The sequence below is a fragment of the Hirundo rustica genome, chromosome Z (assembly GCF_015227805.2).
Source record: "Hirundo rustica isolate bHirRus1 chromosome Z, bHirRus1.pri.v3, whole genome shotgun sequence".
In the NCBI taxonomy this organism is placed as follows: Eukaryota; Metazoa; Chordata; class Aves; order Passeriformes; family Hirundinidae; genus Hirundo; species Hirundo rustica.
Window position 1 is genome coordinate 41,015,655 of NC_053488.1, and position 17,932 is coordinate 41,033,586.

The 17,932-nt window shown below is 38.7% G+C and overlaps 1 protein-coding gene across 2 annotated transcripts in view; it reads left to right on the top strand.

Moving 5' to 3' along the window:
- LRRC2 (leucine rich repeat containing 2) overlaps positions 1 to 4,064 on the top strand; it is an 82,286-nt gene extending 78,222 nt beyond the window's left edge. For both annotated transcript variants that reach the window (XM_040089786.2, XM_040089785.2), the window contains 2 exons: positions 1,107 to 1,243; positions 2,666 to 4,064. In XM_040089786.2, the coding sequence (XP_039945720.1) occupies positions 1,107 to 1,243; positions 2,666 to 2,715 (187 nt within the window). In that variant the 3' untranslated portion in view covers positions 2,716 to 4,064. The remainder of the gene's footprint in view (positions 1 to 1,106; positions 1,244 to 2,665) is intronic.
- The last annotated feature ends 13,868 nt before the right edge of the window (positions 4,065 to 17,932 follow it).

Here is a 17,932-nt window from a genome sequence, read left to right on the forward strand (position 1 = left end):
AGGCTGTCTCTCCAACCCTCCCCTAAGAAAGCACCATAGGCTAAGGGTGAGCCGGAGTTTGGGAGTGGACATAGCCAGAGCAGTTAACCCAAATTGACCAAAGGGATATATCATACCATATGGTCTCATGTTCAGCGTATAAAGCTATAAAAAAGAGAGGGGTGGTAGATCATGTGTTCTTGAAGCTTTTGTCTTCCAGAGAAACCAGCTACATAAACTGGATCTTTGCTTCCCAGGAAGTTGCTAGACATTACCTGTTGAGAAGCAGAGAATATTTTTTTCTTTTGCTTTGCTTTTCTTCTGCGCATAGGTTTTGCTTTCCTCAGGCTTATCTACAATTTTTTTCATCTGCTATTATCCCTTGTCTAGTTGAGGAGAGGGGCAGAAAGAGGTGCTTGGGGGGCACCTGAGCCAAACAAGTCAGCTGATCACAGACTCACAGTAATTCATCATATTTTTAGAAAGCCATAAGATTTGTGGAACATCTGTTCTTCTGAAACTAACAACTTTATTTTTTTCCCCTTCTTGGAGTGAAAATCAGAGATTTTCAGAATGCTATGCACTTATTTGCACATTATATAAGTTGTTTATGTAACCACCTAGTTTTTCACTTGCAAAGTGTAGCTTTACGAACTTTGCAACAAAGCAATGCATGTCGTCATGTATTGTAAAAGACAAGTAATGTAATAACCAAAAAATGGAGATACATATTGTCAGCCAAATGATTCTGGCAAAATTCTAGATTGCTAGGCAGTATTGTTAGGATGAAGTTCATATTGCTTATTAACAGATGGGGAAATTACAGTGTAGTTGGTCAGAAGTTCTGTAATAAAGAACTATACCTATTATTGCAAAGAATGACTTATGTAAATAGATGGGAAAAAAATTGGATAATTTTTATATGGAAAGTGGATTATAGAGAAAGTTCCACTTGAAATCTGAATTTCTAATAATAGATGTATCCTAACTAGGCCATAATGCAAAATTGAGATAATGTTCTTCACATTTCTGCTTCTGGTTCTGGTAGCAATTTCTAAAATGTCATTCATGATGGCCAGGGATGTTAAGATGCCTGTACATATATTTGTGTGTTAATCTCTCTCTAGATTTGTAAGTCTCAAAGACAGTCCAGTTGAAACAATTGTATGTGAAGACACTGAAGAAATTATAGAAAATGAACGTGAACGTGAACAAGTTGAAAAAGAGTTTATGAAAGCATACATTGAAGACCTAAGGGAAAGGGGTATGTGTAAATTTGCAGTAAGCCCCCTGCTCTCTTGGATACAAATGCAGAAATATATTGTGATCATTCATTTTTAAGAGAACAAGCAATATACCCTTAAACCCTAGTTGACTTTTAAGGTATTAAATAAGACTAATATTGAAATGCCAAATCTGCTTTGTTAAAAGTTTGGACCCTAGTTAACACCTTTGATATTGAACAAATTTATACAAAATTAATTGTGTTTGTATATGCCTTAATCTTAATTGATGGATGATGTACACAGAGAATATCCTTAATCTCTAGATTTACTACCTTCTCTTGGTATTAGGGATTTTGAATTCCTGGAGAAGTACTTCTCCTCAAAAAAAAGCACAGTGTATATATGAAAGCTTTATTTTATTTATTATTAATATTCTTTGACAATATTATCTGCTTCAAGGTACTATTTAACCACTACACAATTTTAGAAAAATACCTGCTTTTATCTTTTTTTACATAACACCTGAAACTTTACATATTACTTCATGTTGCTATTCTGTTTTATATTTACCATTGTTGAGAAATCCTTACTCTCCTGAGTAAGGAGTTACTCTCCTGAGTTCTTTAATAAGATTTGTTAGGAAAAAATGGTAAAGCTTCCTGTGAGACAGAATACCCCAACAGACTCATTTTAATTCCTTTAATAGTTTGTGTGTAGAAAGGACTTTTGGAATGAATATTACAATAGAGTTTCATTGCTTGCATTTAATTTAGGTGGTCTATATAGTGGTCCTACAAAAACTGTTAAAAGAGAAATATAAAGAAATGCCACAGGGTGTGACTTCTGTTTGTCAGAAGCTGTGCATATTGATATCCATTCTGTCTATTTCTAAATTGAAGTCTGCTATAAAAGTGCTGGAATCTGATAATGGTAACAAGAGCAGTTAAAATGGAGAGAAGAAAGCAATTGAGGAAAAACTAAGGTCATAATTTGGCTTTAGAAACAGCCATAAAATACATAGTGTGGCAGTTGCATCTACAGTCTTAGGAACCTTGGAAGGCTTTCGACTGCCTGAAACCTGCATTTGACCCTATTTAGAATAGGCCGACTTTATGCTTTTCTGGGGCAAAGCAACTCAGGGATACAGTTTTGCTCCTTCCCAGCCAGAACTTACCTCCCTGCTTTTTATGAAGAGTTTGGATCATGAATCACATTTATATTTCCTGCTTCTGAACTTTTGTGCTATAAATAACGCCAATACTTATGAAAAACAGACTTCAGAAGGAATATCTTCTATAAAATATGAACCAGCAGAATTTCTGAAAGATAGCACAGAGATAATTTGCAGAGTACCTTTGAAACAAGACCAAACCAAGCTGTTTCTAGCTAAAGGCTCCATTTATTTGTGCTGGATTACATAGCTAAAGTCTGAGATTTATTTCTTTTTTCTCTTTTTGCAGAGTCCACTCCTTCCTACACTACAAAAGTAATGCTCAGTCTCCAGCTCTGAAGATTAAAAATCTCTAGATGTCTACTGAATATCTGAATACTCTCTTTTTATCCACCTTAATAGTAAACACCTGAAAATACAGATGGCCAGAATGACATCAAAATCATGTTGAATTATTTATTTGCTTCTGTAGTCTTTTCAAGTAACTACAGATAAAACAAGGAGCAGTAGAACCTGCATAAGATGATGTTTCACATTTTAAGTCAACACATTTGTTTTCAAGTTCACAGCAGCAGCCACTAATTTGCATGTAGATCTGCTGAAAGTAAATATTCACTGTAACTAAGTACACAAAGGCATAGCTGAAGAATGAAGATGTTGTGTGTTGTAGTTGAAACAGTGAAATACAAAATGTGATCTTAGGAAGAGGTTTGATTTTAAAAAGGGGATTGACAGATTTAGAAAATTAATGTGATCTGTTGTTTTAAGACCAAACACATATTTCGGTATTTATAATATTCAAATGAGAACACACCCATAGTTTGCATTTACATTTTGTTCTGCAAGAAAATTGTCCTCGGAACTTTTAGTTTAGATTAGTTTCAACAACTTTATATATACAAACTGTAGCAATTCTTTTTTTCAAGCATATTTTAAGCTTTTACCTGTTTGCAAATTCAAGTACCAATGTGATTGAAATTTCTGTGCTAAGCAGTCTTATAATACAGTAGTGTACTAAGTAAGATTATAAGGCACTAAGCAGTGTCAGCTAATACTATCAGCAAAATGATGATACAGGTCTTATATTAATGGTTTCAGATCACAGGATTTTGTGGACATATGTTGGAATTTTCCAAGTTGTGTAAGAATGAGTTTGCTAGTAAAATTTTTGCTTGCTATTTAATAATCTGTTAATATAAAATTATTTAAGTGTATATAGAATAGAGTTTCAGAAACCTAGTTTTACATGTACTTTTTTGTTTAATAAAGCAATCTTTTTAATCCAAAAAGACTTGAGACTTTGAGAATTTAGATTCAAATTAGACTCAAAATGTAGAATTTAAATGGTCCTAAACGTCTGGGTGCAGTTGGATGAGACAATATTTACATATTTGGTTTTTGTTATGGATGAGCTATTTCCAGTTCTGTGCAGTAGAATGTCACTTAACTAGCCATATTTGAAAAGCAAAGCAATGAAGGATATACTCCTCAGGCTTCCATATTAAAAAAGAACTTTATATTTTTCTTTTCTTTTTAACATTCTAGCATTCAATCTTTTAAAAGAAAAAAAAAATAGGTGTGCTATTTATTCGACTTACAGTCTTCTGCAGCTATATTGCTATCAAAATGCAACCCATTCAAATATTGGTCTCTAGGTGTTAATGCAGATTTTAAGCAAGTTCCGATCCAGGGAGAAGTGTTTTTTTTTTTTTTTTTTTTTTAAAAAAAAAAAATTGGCCTTGATCTGAAGCAGAATAGAAGACATTTTTTTATTATTAGGAAGAAATTGAAATAGGATAAAAGAGTGTCAAGGTGATATTTGAGAAATTAGGCTATGTGAAACTATCTTACCAAACTTTCTTTAATTGAAATGATAAATTTAGTTAAGTATTGATATTGATGTAATAATCTTCTGTAAGACATCTGTTCTGATATTGCTTGAAATTCCATTTCTAGAATTCTGTCATAGTCTAATATGATCCACTGAAAATTATAGGAATGGAAATCGCAAAGGCTGTGTTTATAGAATGGAGTTGTAACTACAAAAATCTAGGGATGCAAACACAGTTAACAAAACAAAAGTGCCAGTGCAAATTCTAATATCAGCAGTATTGGATATATAAACAGAAAATAGTGAATAGAGAAGTTGTATTAGTCCTTAGCATTGCTGCTAATCTTACTCAAAATTTTTTTTTGCTGATCACAGATAAGAGTGTTACAATTAATTTGGGGACAAATTGGAAACAAAAAATTACCATAAATAAAACCCATGCATTTTTAAGTTCATTGAACAGCATTATTCACAAATCCATTTGCTTGTCAATATTTATAAATGGAAGATCACTGTCTAGAAGCAGGATTTTTTCAGGTGGTAGGCAAACATAAGGCAGAAGTCTAAAACTTGAATCCACATGTCTGAATTAGGAAAAAAGGTCTGTTTTTCTGAAAAAAAGCAACCATGGGATGACTTCTAAACCACAAATTATCAATCACTAGCAATCTTTAAGTTCATATTAACCTTTCCTGAAACAAATCTATAACAATTAAGTCACAGAAAATGCAAGGTCAGTAGTATGAGGGAGGTCCAAATAGTGTTCTCCAACTTGACTTCAGACATCTGTCAATCCAATTTTCACGGAATCACAGACTGATTTCAATTAGAACTGACATTCAGAGATCATCTATCCCAAACCCTCTCTCATAGACAGGGCCATCTTTCATTAGATCACGTTTTTCAAAGTCCAGTCCAAGCTGATTGCAAATATTTCCCTTGATGGGGCTCCCACAATATCCAGTGACTCACCATTTTTGTCATAAAAATTTTCTTCCTTAGATCCAATCTAAAACGAAATCTACACCATTTTAGTTTCTTACTGAAACTTACCCTTTGTCCTGTTAAAAATATCTGTTAAAAATATCTTTCTCCAACATCCTCATAAGCCTATTTGCTGCAATAGCTGCAATAAGATTTCTCCAGGCTGAACAACCTCAGCTCTCTCAGCCTTTCCTCAAAGGAGAGGTGTTTCAGCACTTCCCTCAAAGAAGAGGTGTTTCAGTGATGTTTGTGGCCCTCCCCTGGATCTACTCTAATAGGGCTATATCTTTCTTGTGCTAAGAATGATCCAGTACTTCAGGTAGAGTCATAGGAGAGCAGAGCAGAGACTCATCTCCCTCTACCTGCTGGTCTTGTTCCTTTTGTTGCAGGATAGGGCTGGTTTTCTGGGCTGCTAGAACATATGACTAGCTCATGGTTTATTTTATATTCATTAGTACTCCCAAGTCCTCCACAGGGCTGAGAACTTTTATTCCTAACTCTTGTAGAACATTACTTCCTCAAATGTTATCCATAGGTAAGAATTTTTTTTGTCACCATTGTAAATAGAATTTGTTGAGTACTTTTGCTTAAAGGGAAGATGGTGTACAATGGTCTCTGTCACACCTAAGCCATGCAGGAGGTATGACAGCTGCCAGCTGTTACTGGAATACATAATTTCAGAATAATTTCATTTGAGTCATATTTCTATGTCCTTTACAGGAAGTCATACTTGTAAGTACTTTACATATTTATCATATGATGTTAAATATAACTTTATTAGAGTCCTCCACTGTAGTAAAATATATGCATATCAAAAGGCACCTCATTTTGAATTAGATCTATTGCTTTCTACCTCAACTGTTTTACTAGCAATTATGATTAAAACTTTTATCTGTCACTAGAAAACAACACTACCAAAGAGAATTCTGCTATTGCCATGTTTAATACTTTTTCAATTTTTGTAAGTGAATAATTTTACGAATAACAGGAATTTTGTGTATAATGGCGCTTTTTTGTTTTTTTTTTTTTTTTTTTTTTTTTTTACAATCTTCGGATGTCAGGTACTTAGATACCTTAAGGAAAATAATGTGGTTTTTCTTTCACACTGCATTTTCTACAGCTGCCAAATACTACATCTCCTAAAATTCAATACTTTTTTCTACTTTACAAGTAGCTGCTATTTCAAAGCAGCAAGCCTAAGAGGAATTGAAAGGTGTCTTCTAGAATACTCATGGGCTCAATGTGTAAAAGTAAATTAGAAAATCACATTTAATTTTGTTCTTTTCCCTTATTCTGTATTGTGGCCGTGTTTCTAAGGATAGCATATTATAAGCCAGGAAGACAAACTTATAAGGATAGCAAATAACTTTATATTTAATTAACAAATGTCTAGGAATAACATAGTCTTGCATCCGATATCAGCTTAATTTACATAACACTGTACATACAATATATTCTTTTTTTCCTCCCTTGAGCATTTATGAAATATCAGAACAGATTTACTGTGTTTACTTCCTGCAAAGGAAGCACCAAGCAAAATGTAAAAGGGAATGATCTTTTCCTGCTTTTGTAGGCTCTTGGTCCTGGTTTGTGGAAGATTTCATAGAATCATAGAATGGCTTGAGTTGGAAAAGACCTTGTAGGCTACCTAGTTTCACGTCCCCTTGCCATGGGTAGGGTCAACCCAGCACATCCAACCCTGCCCTGCTACTACCAACAGTCCGGGTGCTGGCTGCCTCGGATCACTTCCTTGTCTTTTATGTGCCTTGAAACATCTTCTAGGAGGATCTGCTGCATGATCTTCCCAGGCACAGAAGAGAGACTCCCCAGTCTGCAGTTCTCTGGGTCTTCTTTTCTCCCCTTCTTAAAAATAGGAGGGATCTTTCCTTTTTTCCAAGCATTGGAGATTTCACCTGACCACTATGACTCTTCAAACAGGATGGAGAAGTGCTTGGCAACAACATCACCACTCAGGACCCTGGATGTATGTCATCAGGCCCTGTAAACTTGTGGTTATTTGTTGTATTCTGTTGGAATGATTTATTCTTTCTTCCCCTGTATTTCATGTGTTAATGGTCTACCCCAAATTTTGTATACTCCCTTTTGTTCCATATACAGTTATTCCACACCCTTTGTTCCAGCACCTTCCTTATCCATCACCTAAATCCTGCCTAAACTCCCTGTCAGTTACTGTAAAACCTACCCCTTTTATCCAGAAAGTTCTACGTCTGCTATGTACCCTCTGAAATCCCACTGGACTCTGTAACACAATCCCTCCCACAGAGTAACCCTATTGGTTTCCCATGCTCCTCCCCAGTTGTATCCCATTGGTTAATTGTTTGTGTCTGCCCCCTATACAAAATCCCATGAACCGAAGTGCTCCAAACCTTTTTCCCTCGTGGACCCATTCACGATAAACACGTGGATTTCCCCAAGAGAAGACGGTCTCTTCGAATCCTTTGTTCTGGTCCTCGTGGACTCCAAAGGCTCAAGGAGTGTGCCTCTGCTCCTACAGGTTCCGTGCGTCCGAAGGCTTTGCCGTGGGAGCACGGGTTCCCCACTCCTGTGCAAACCTGGGGTGCTGAGCTAGCCTATTCACCCCTGTTGAGGATTAGATTTGTGCCTTTTTGTCTTAAAGAATTTTTCCCCATAAATTACTAGGAAACAAAGTGCTGGTACTTAGAGGGTACTTGACTAACATAAAAAGAGAGATGATCACACAAAGTTTGGGAGAGGGAAAAAGGACAGGGTTGGGGGGAGCGGGGTTTTCTTTTTTTTCCCTGCTCTCGGCATTGGAGAGGCATAGTTGGGCGGCTGTTTGCTGCGTGAAGAGTCCACTGTTAACAGAGGGTCCAGTCCTGGGAATTCTACCACCAACTATCACCTGCTGGTGTGCCCACAAATTCAGAGCCCCTTTGCCTCCCCTGCTGGAGCTGGGCCAGCCCTGTCCAGCCATCGTGGCTTCTTCAGCAATGCTCACTTTGCTGGGACACCACAACCCCTCCCCTTTGCCTGCCAGGACACCCCCCTGCCTGCTGGGGACCCTTGTCTTTCCATTCACCAGCCCGGGAGTTTCCACCATTCCAGCTTGGTGCTCTCAGGGTCCCAAGGGATCAGACTGCCCCGGACTTTGCCTCAAGGTTCCTGTGTCTGTTTATTATTATTGCTGTTGTTGTTTGTTTGCCTTGTTATACTTACTAGTAAAGGACTGTTATTCCTTTCCCCACAGCTCTGACTGAAAAGCCTCTTTAATCTTCTAAATTATAATAACTTGGAGGGAATAGATTGGAATTCCCCATTCCTAGAGAAGCCCCACCCCTCCCTAACAGATACCTTTCAAACCTAGACGACCCCAAAAGCCAAAAAGGTATCCACAGTTATTCAGCTTCATCAAGTGATCTCAAGCCTGCTTCTCATTGACAGTGGGAGGGAACTTCTCCATCCCACCTAGATGTTCAGGGACTTGAGAGACATGGGATTCCTGGTGGGTGACGACTGAGACAAAGAGCTTTTTGAGTAGTCCATCTTTCTCCATATCTGTTGATACCAGATTTCCCTTCTCATCTACCAGAGATGGGAGTACACTCTCCTTGGAATTTATTTGCTGACCTAAGTACATAATAGCCTCTTCTGGGCTGGAGATCTCTTCACCTTCTGGGAGAATCCTTCCCTAATTCCTTGGCGATGATTTACAGGTACTTCCTTGCTGTTTCCTGAAAGTGCTGCTGTTTCCTCGTTCCTCTCTGACACTTGGAAATATATCCCTTTCCCTTGCTGAGTATGGTTTAAAGCTCTGCAAGAAGTCCAGCCAGTTTCCTTCCCAGAACAAGCTCACCTCACCCAGTCAGGTGAGCCCCATTAGACTGTCAGCTGCTTCTCAAGGTTGCATCCTAGATCATAGAAGCCAAAACTCTCAGCATTGCACCAGCCACGCAGTCAACCATTCGTCTGATCCATTAATCTTCTTTCTGTGTTCCTAGTTTCCAGCTAGGGGTATAGAGGAGAACACTACCCATGTTTCTGATCCCTTCAATATTTTTCTGAAGGATGTTTTTTTGAAGGATATTTTTCTGAAGGCTGTTTTGATACTTTGCAAACTCCTTGTTGCAGCCTAATTAGACCCTGTGTGGAAGAGTAGGAGTGCATGATAGTCCTCAGGTGTGGCAGCCTCTTCGTGACATTGCAAATGTGAACCCCAGTAGACAGCTAACCTCTCTAGAGAGGTCCAGATGGCAAATGAGTACTTCAGCCACCATCAGTGAGAAGTCAGCAATTACTACAATGTTCATGCTTTTTGGTGTCACTCTTTGTGTACAGGTGAACCCTGCTTCATAATGGATGGGAGGAGAATGAAACATGAGGATTTTTTCCCCTGATTTTTCAGACCTCATATGAACTTGTCCTAATAAATAGAACTATAACTCAGCATAACTTTGGTTCTGTTCTTCTAGAGTAACTACTATATACTGAGCAGTTCAGGAAGAGTCTGCTTTCTTTTCAGTAGCTGAATCTGCTACTTGGGCTGATTCCAGCTGTGACTACATTCTCTCCCACAGCTTGCTGTCTTCTTCCCTTCACTGATCCATTAACAGCTGCGCTATTGCTGAGTGTAAATAGGAGATTTTCATGGTGTTTTCATTGTCTGCTGACTGTCATTAATATGAAAGGCTCATTACTGTGTCTTACTGCTCCCTGGAACTTTCTGGTTTCTTGCTGCCAGCTGCAACATAACCACTCAAGATTCAGCAAAATCTTAGTAAAGATGCTTTTTTAATCTAAAATGCAATTGTATCTTAAACATATGGCCTTGGCTATGTTCAGAGTTTTATTTTTCATTAATGCTTCCAGCCTTTTCCTAAAATCAACAGTGACATTTATAAAGTAATTAAATTAGCTGTCAAATGCTGGTGAATAGATCTATAAAGAAGAATATCAGCTTAGAGCACTGAAAATCAGCTTTAGTCTATACGAGAGCAATATTTGAGTTGAAATTTACATACACAACATTGCATTTTCTTTTTTATTTGTTGCATAGGTTCAGACGATTTGAAGCACAATCAGCCTTTGAGCCTGTGTATTATGTAACGACATACAATAATACATTTGCAAAAATCAATTTGTTATACTATAGGGCTCTAAGTTGATAAAATGTTATTCAGTGTTTTGGTCTTATTCTGTGTTTGCTGATTTTAAAACTGTAATGGTCTGCCTGTCACCTGTAGTATCTGTACAACTTTCTGTCAAGATAAAAAAAAATTAAAATAAGTTGATCCCAAGCTTGTGGTGCTGCCCTGGCCCCAGGGAAGTAGGACAGGTCATCTGTTTGCTTTGAGGGTATTTGGAGAAGATGAGTTCAGTGGTCACTGAGTTGGCAACTTCAGGAATCACTACTGGCAACACTTGATACAACCAGGCAACTGAAGGAGATTAAGCCAAAAAAAACCTCAAGCCAAAACAACAACAACAACAATGACAACAACAACTACTTTCTTTTTACATTTTAAAGAGGTCCGTAATGCCAGGTTTACTTTCGCTATAGTTAAGGAAGCTGTCAGTCAAAGAACATGTTGGCATATTATGGTAGCTCATCATTCAGGAATGAAAGTTTAAAGAAAGCAATAGTATTTTCATTGCATTGAAGTGATCTTTGATGACATCTTGATATGGATAAAAATATATATCTGTTTTTATGCTATAAGTAGACCTTGAATATGTTAGAAAGTCTTGCTATAGGAAAATATCTGCTCAGAAGATGTCCCATGGTCCCTTTTCCCCTTTAGTTTAAGGATGTATTTAATTAAGCCAAAATACTCAGAGCTTTCAGTTTCAGAGTAATTGAGAAAAGACTTCAGGACCCTGTTTACCCTTCCCTTCCCTTCCCTTCCCTTCCCTTCCCTTCCTTCCCTTCCCTTCCCTTCCCTTCCCTTCCCTTCCCTTCCCTTCCCTTCCCTTCCCTTCCCTTCCCTTCCCTTCCCTTCCCTTCCCTTCCCTTCCCTTCCCTTCCCTTCCCTTCCCTTCCCTTCCCTTCCCACACCTTCCCACACCTTCCCACACCTTCCCACACCTTCCCACACCTTCCCACACCTTCCCACACCTTCCCTTCCCTTCCCTTCCCTTCCCACACCTTCCCTTCCCTTCCCTTCCCACACCTTCCCTTCCCACACCTTCCCTTCCCACACCTTCCCTTCCCACACCTTCCCTTCCCACACCTTCCCACACCTTCCCACACCTTCCCGCACCTTCCCACACCTTCTCACACCTTCCCTTCCCTGCCCTGCCCTGCCCTGCCCTGCCCTGCCCTGCCCTGATTGTTTGTGGTGTCTGGGAGAAATGTCTCATTACTGACAGAAGGCAAATGTCACTTTATTACCTGGAAACTATTTCTAGGCACACTGACAAGAACATCATGGAAGCTGTTTTTATGGCTTCATCAGGAGCCATTCATGCCTGGCCAGCTTGATAAGCTTCCACATTGAAACACTTGGCGTGGTGGAAGGCGGGCCAGGCCCAGAGTGACGTGGTCAGTTGCTCAAAGTCTAATTCGAGGCCAGTATCAATTGGTGATGCCCAAGGACAATACTGAGTCCAAGCCTGTTTAATATCTTCATTAGTAATCAATTAGTAACTAATTATTATCATTATGATGGGGCAGAGTGTACCTTTGACAAATGTGCTGATGTCTTAAAACTGGCAGAAGTAGCTGAGACCTAAAACTGGCAGGAGTAGTTGATGTATTAGAAGGCTGTGCTGCCATTCAGGGATTGTGCTCTCATCCTGGAGAAACCTCTAGAAATGGGCTGACAGGAAGCTCAGAAAGTTCAGTGAGGCAAAGTGTAAAGCTCTGCACTTGTGGATAAATAACACCAGGAATTAGTGCATGCTGGGGGCTGCCCAGCTGGAAAATACCTTTGCAGAAACTGCTCTGGGGGTCCTGGTAGACACCAGGTTGTACATGAGTCAGCAATGTGCCCTTGCTATAATGGTATCCTGGGCTACATAAAGACGAGTCTTGCCAACAGGCTGATGGAAGTGACCATTCACATCTCCTCAGCACTGGTGAGGTCACATCTGTATCCAGGTCCGTGCTTCCTGCTACAGGTGATGTATTGACATACTGGAAAAAGTCCAATGAAGGGTCATGAAAATGATTAAGGGACTGAAGCATCTCTCCTACAAGGAAAGGCTGAGAGAGTTGAGACTGTTCCACTTGGAAAAGAGAATGCTCAGAGGGACCTTATCAATGTATATAAGTACCTGAAGGGAGAGTGCAAAGAATATGGAATCAGGCTGTCCTCAGTGGTGCTCAGTGACAGGACAAGATACAGTGGGCATAAATTAAAACACAGGAGGCATTTCATGAAAATCAGGAAACATAATTTTACAATGACTGTTACTAAACACTGGCACAGATTTCCAGGGAGGTGAGTCTTCATTCTTAGAGAATAAAAAAACCCAACCCAAACCAAAGAATGCAAACCAAAACCAAACAAAAGTTCTCTGGAAATAGTCCAGGACCATCTACTCTAGATGACCACTCCTGAGCATGGGGTGTTAGACCAGGTGATGCCTAGAGATCCCTTTCATCTTCCACTGTTCTGTAACCCAAGGTCAGAATGCGTGTCCTGAAAACAGTTTTACTTCATGTGGCTAATTCCAGCTGTAATGTTTCAGCACTACAAAAAGTTTATTTGCATGTCCTGATGTGCAGGTTCATTACGGCAGATTTATTGGAAGGGTGTTATCTGCTGTGTTGTCAACTCTGAGATTGGTATTTCTATAATGCAGTAATGTTCAGAAGAGAGAAAAAGAAATAACATCTTAAGTCATGGGTGAATACGCCTGACATTCATCAGCACTTGTGGATATTGCAAGAAACTTCAGTAAACTGAGAAATTTGGTCTGTGCAGATCTAGGACTGCTTCACTGTCTTATGGAATGAGTATTGCTGTACTGTGCATCAGATATTTTGACTAATAGATGTGAATATTATAAAGAAATTCAGCAGATGTTTGCAACCATGCCATTTTGCACACTTGTGGGAAGTTTCCTCTGTTATGTATCCTCTCCTGCTATATGCTGAGAATCACAGAATTACTATGGTTAGAAAGGACCTGTGGAGTTCATCCAATCCAATCCCACTGCCAAGCTAACGGTCACCTAGGGCAGGCAATACAGGAACTCATCCAGGTGGATTTTGAATGTCTTCTGGGAGGCAGTCTCCATGACCTCCCTGTGCAGCCTGTTCCAGTGTTCTTCCACCCTCAGTGTATCCTGCCACCAACATGAGAAGTTCTTCCTCATGTTGGTGTGGAACTTGTGTATCTAGTTTATGGCCATGGATACTCATTGTGTTGCTGGGCACCACTGGCACCATTTTCCTGACACCTTACCCTTTGAGATATTTCTATGTGTAAATAAGATCCCCTCTCAGTTTTCTTGTCTCCAGACCAAACAGACCAACCTCCTGCAGTCTCTCCTCATAAGAACCTGACCCTGAATCAACTTTGTGACCCTTTGCTGGATCCTCTCCAGTAACTCCTTGTCTCTTGTCCTGAGGAGCCCAGAAATGGATACAGTACTCCAGACGCAGCCTCACCAGGGCCAGATAGAGGAACAGTAACATTCAACCCTCAACATTCTGGCAGTGCTTATCCTGATCTAACACAGGATACCGTTGACCTTCTTGGGCACAAGGGCACTGATGGCTTATGGACAACTTGTGATCCACCAAGAGTCCCAAGTCCTTCTGTGCAGAGCTGCTCTGTTTGTCTGTACCCCCAATCTGTGCTGACACTTGAGGCTGTTCCTCCCCAGGTGCAGGAGGAATTGCCCGTAAGGAAGATCTGTATAGCCTGTTAGTAGGATTTTATGTTAAAAGTATGATCTTTGGACTACATGTCATTTGCTATTAACCTAGAATTGTGGAAACGGCATGGTAAATATCCTGTGTTTTATAGTACTACCTTTTTTATCTTTAGTTCTAGAAGGATTTGCAGTAAAACTAGACAGTTTTTTCTCTAAGTAAACAATTGGATTGGTACTTTGGATGCTACAGTTTTGTTAGAGGTGTTTTGTTTTTGATACTAAAAAAAAATTTCTTTGTTTAAAATCAAATCAGAAATACGAGTAGCTCTGAGAAGCTCAGAGTCACAAATAAAATAGTTTTGAATATATAATATCAAGTGAAGGTGAGAAGAGTTTCAGATGAAACCACCAGTAAGCTATCATGGTCAGAGTTTGACAGTCATTTCTTTTTGTAGTGTTATGTTAGCATAATTAAGTTTTCATATTGCTTTTGGCCCCCTCAGGGAACCCATGTAGATTAAGTTTTTTGGGTGTTTTAATTCTGATAAATTCTCTGTCTGCTTGACTATTTCTACTTTCACAAAGCGGTTTAGTAAAGCATTTCCTATGAAATAAATGTTCACCAAGCTACAGCCTTGCCTCATTAGCAACCAGCTTGTGAAGAAGTTGTAGGTTATCCATTGTGAGTTATCCAGTTGTTGGCTCCTGACATTTTCTGGTCTATTTAAAATCAATGCAGCAGATACACATGGGAAGGGCCACGGTGAACTATCAGAATAACAATTGTAAGGGGCACCTCTGTAATATCGGAATATGAATGAGCTCTGGAAAACAAAATGTCACCCATGTTCTTGATACTTAAGTATTGCATTTTACATACCATCTTCTGGGAATTGTAGTCTATTCCTCATGCACTGTCCGGTTCCTAATTTCAACAGCTTTCATTTCTGTCTGATGGTTTCAATTTCCTCCTCAAAAGCTCCCAAAGAATTCTTTATGATCTATTTCTATATTTTATTTGAAAACCCTATAGACATAAAAATGTGAGAAACAAAGAAAACCCAAGGCAAACTAACCACTGACTGAGAATTCACCGATCATTCTGATACTTATTTTGGAGGGAGATAAACATTTCTGCACAAGTTTTCCATTGAAATGTTTAATTTAACCAAGCCACATAGATTATTTAAAGGGAAAACAGGTGAATATTATTATAATCTCAACATTAAAAAAAAATTAATGCTTTATTTTTTTGTACAGCATCAAAAGTCAGCTGATTGGAAGTAAATACTGATGTATATGCACTTTGAAATATAGTTCAATGTGTTACTGCAATCCAAAGTGCAAGGCTCAGATTTTTTAAGGCCTTTCAGTTTTGCGGCATTTTTCTACTATTTAATTTTTTAAATTTATAGAAGGCAATATAGGGCATTTTCATGATAAATGGTGTGAATGGAGGGAAAAGCTTGAGACTTTAGTAAAGGCAAAGTTCAAAAAGGTTACAAACCAGATTTCTCTAGGTGTTTCCAAATTAAATGAGTAGTCTTCTATTGTCTGAGAGGCATGATTGGAAACTAGAGAATTTTGGAAAGGTTTTAATTTATATTGCTGCATGGATCTGAAGCTTCGAAGTTTTCACTTGTTTTTTGGCTAGTTATTGTTTTAGGTGGCTGTAAATACTAATATTTACTAATAGAGAGAACAGTTGCATTGTACATGAGAGAGAAGTTTTGGAAAGCATCAGAAATGCACATCTTCAGCCAGGAATACCTTTTAATTTCAAAATGTATTGTGACTTCTATTCACTCTGTGTTAATGTTGCAATATATAAACAGGTCTGTTCTTCTAAGTCTGAAGGGTTTTCAGACTGTACTAGAATACCTCAAGAAGCTTTTTAATTTCAAAGGTACTGCAACTTGTGTGTGGATTATGCACTTCTTCCTTCCTATAACCGCTCTGGCTATCTTGTCAAATTGCTATTTAGAAATGGATTCTCTCCAGATTCATGTCTTTTGTAGGTCTTTTGAAATGTGAGCACAATTTTTATCTAAACTGCAAATACAGGTAGTTTTAATGGAAATGAAATCAAACAATAACAGAGCAAAATCAACAGATTAATGAAGACTAGGTTAGTACTGTGTATTTTGAAATTGTGTTCACTATTACTGTCATGGTTACTTCTTTCCAAACACCTCTATCGGTATGATTTTTCCTTGTTTTACCTTTTCATCTTGTCTCACCCTACATTTCACCCTTAATACTTTATTTTTTATGTATTACACAGCTTTAAAGTGCATATGTATTTAAGAACCCACTTTTTGTCTTCATTTTCATCAAAAGGAGCATTCTGGAAGCTTGTGTCCAGATACAGCAATGACTGTGGGCAAAAAGTAATGTACAGACAGCTAATGAGAATTTAGCTTTATCTGTCTAGTCCTGCCGGTAAAATTTCAGCATCTGTTAGCAAAAAAATCTGTTAGCATCTGTTAGCAAAAAGACTGGCTAGCTAGCAGAAATTCTGTAATACAGTAGAGGGCGTAGGACTTTTTTTAGTAAGCAAATTGTAGAATTTCACAGTCACAGAGATGGTCTCTTTCAAGTAAAGAAGACCATATACTGTCTGCTCTAGTCCTTGTAGTCCTATGTTCAACATGAAAAACTTCTAATAACTTATCATTTACCAGTGGTCTATAAAAGACAAGTATGCCTCCAGACTTGTATGAGCTTGGCTTTCTGAAGTTTCAGAAAGATTGTTAGCCCAGAAGGTTTAGCTGCTCCTCATTTGTGTCACTTCAAATACAAATTAGCCAGCTCTCTTTCAAAAAATCTGTATACTAAGAAGTACTACACTGTGGGAAGCAGAAAGGTATTTTTTTTCTGAATCTCCATGGTCCTCTGTTTGTGGGAAAGAAATTTTCATTTTCATTTTAGAGAGGCTGTACTTGTACGTAGAAAGCATAGCAATTACACCTGTTGGTGGAAATTGCCATGGCTTAGTATTGTTCTTCTGTCCTTCGTAAAGTGTGTAAATAATTTACTATTGTAAATAGCAGCCATGTTACACATACAGATGGAGAGTGAGGAATTTAAAGGTAAACACAAGGCCATTTCCAACTCAGCCAGATGCACGCTGCTCCCAGTTTATAGGCAATGTGGGGGACCTTGGAGGTTGTCTGTAAAGGCAGATAGTGAGACAACTGGTGTATCTGGATGATTTTTGTGGTGACAAGCAAGTTACCTGCTCATATGCCTCCTGCCTGACAGCAGAGTGCTGAGGAAATGGCAGCTAAGTGCAGGAGAGACTTGCTTTCTAGTCTCGTTGAGATTCAAAATGTGACATATTTTTGGCACCACAAGTGGTATGAACAAAGAAGATGTGAGAGCAGCTGGAGCTGACAGATACTGTCAAATATGGGAGACAGGTGGCAGCCTCAAGTCCCTTCTCCCCACTCTTGCTCAATACCTTAATCTTACTCTTAATCCTGGGGGAATATGGCTAACTTATGTGTTAGCCACACAAATCCCCATATTTACAAAGCACAGCTCCCACCCATCTAGTAATCTTAAATTCTCTTATTTAACTCTGCTTATTGTGGTTCTGCAAAATGCACTGGTGGTAGGGCAAGATGGGGAGAGCACCTTGGTTCATTGGCATTTCATGTCCTTCCCTTGCCCAGCTGGAGAAAGGATCCATGCTCAGGATTAGCATGCAGCTGCTGAAAGTGGCTTGTCCACTACAAATGCTACACGTATCACTGTTTGCCTTATGCCTGGGATTGCAGTTATGGCATAGAGGCACAAATATATGCGTTACACATTTCTGTTATTTCCATTTCACAACCACTTTAGAGAGACCTTGATCAAATTATTAGGAATCATGTTTCATAAGTGTACTTTAGAATACAAAGATTTTGCTCCCCAATTTAGTGCTACTGA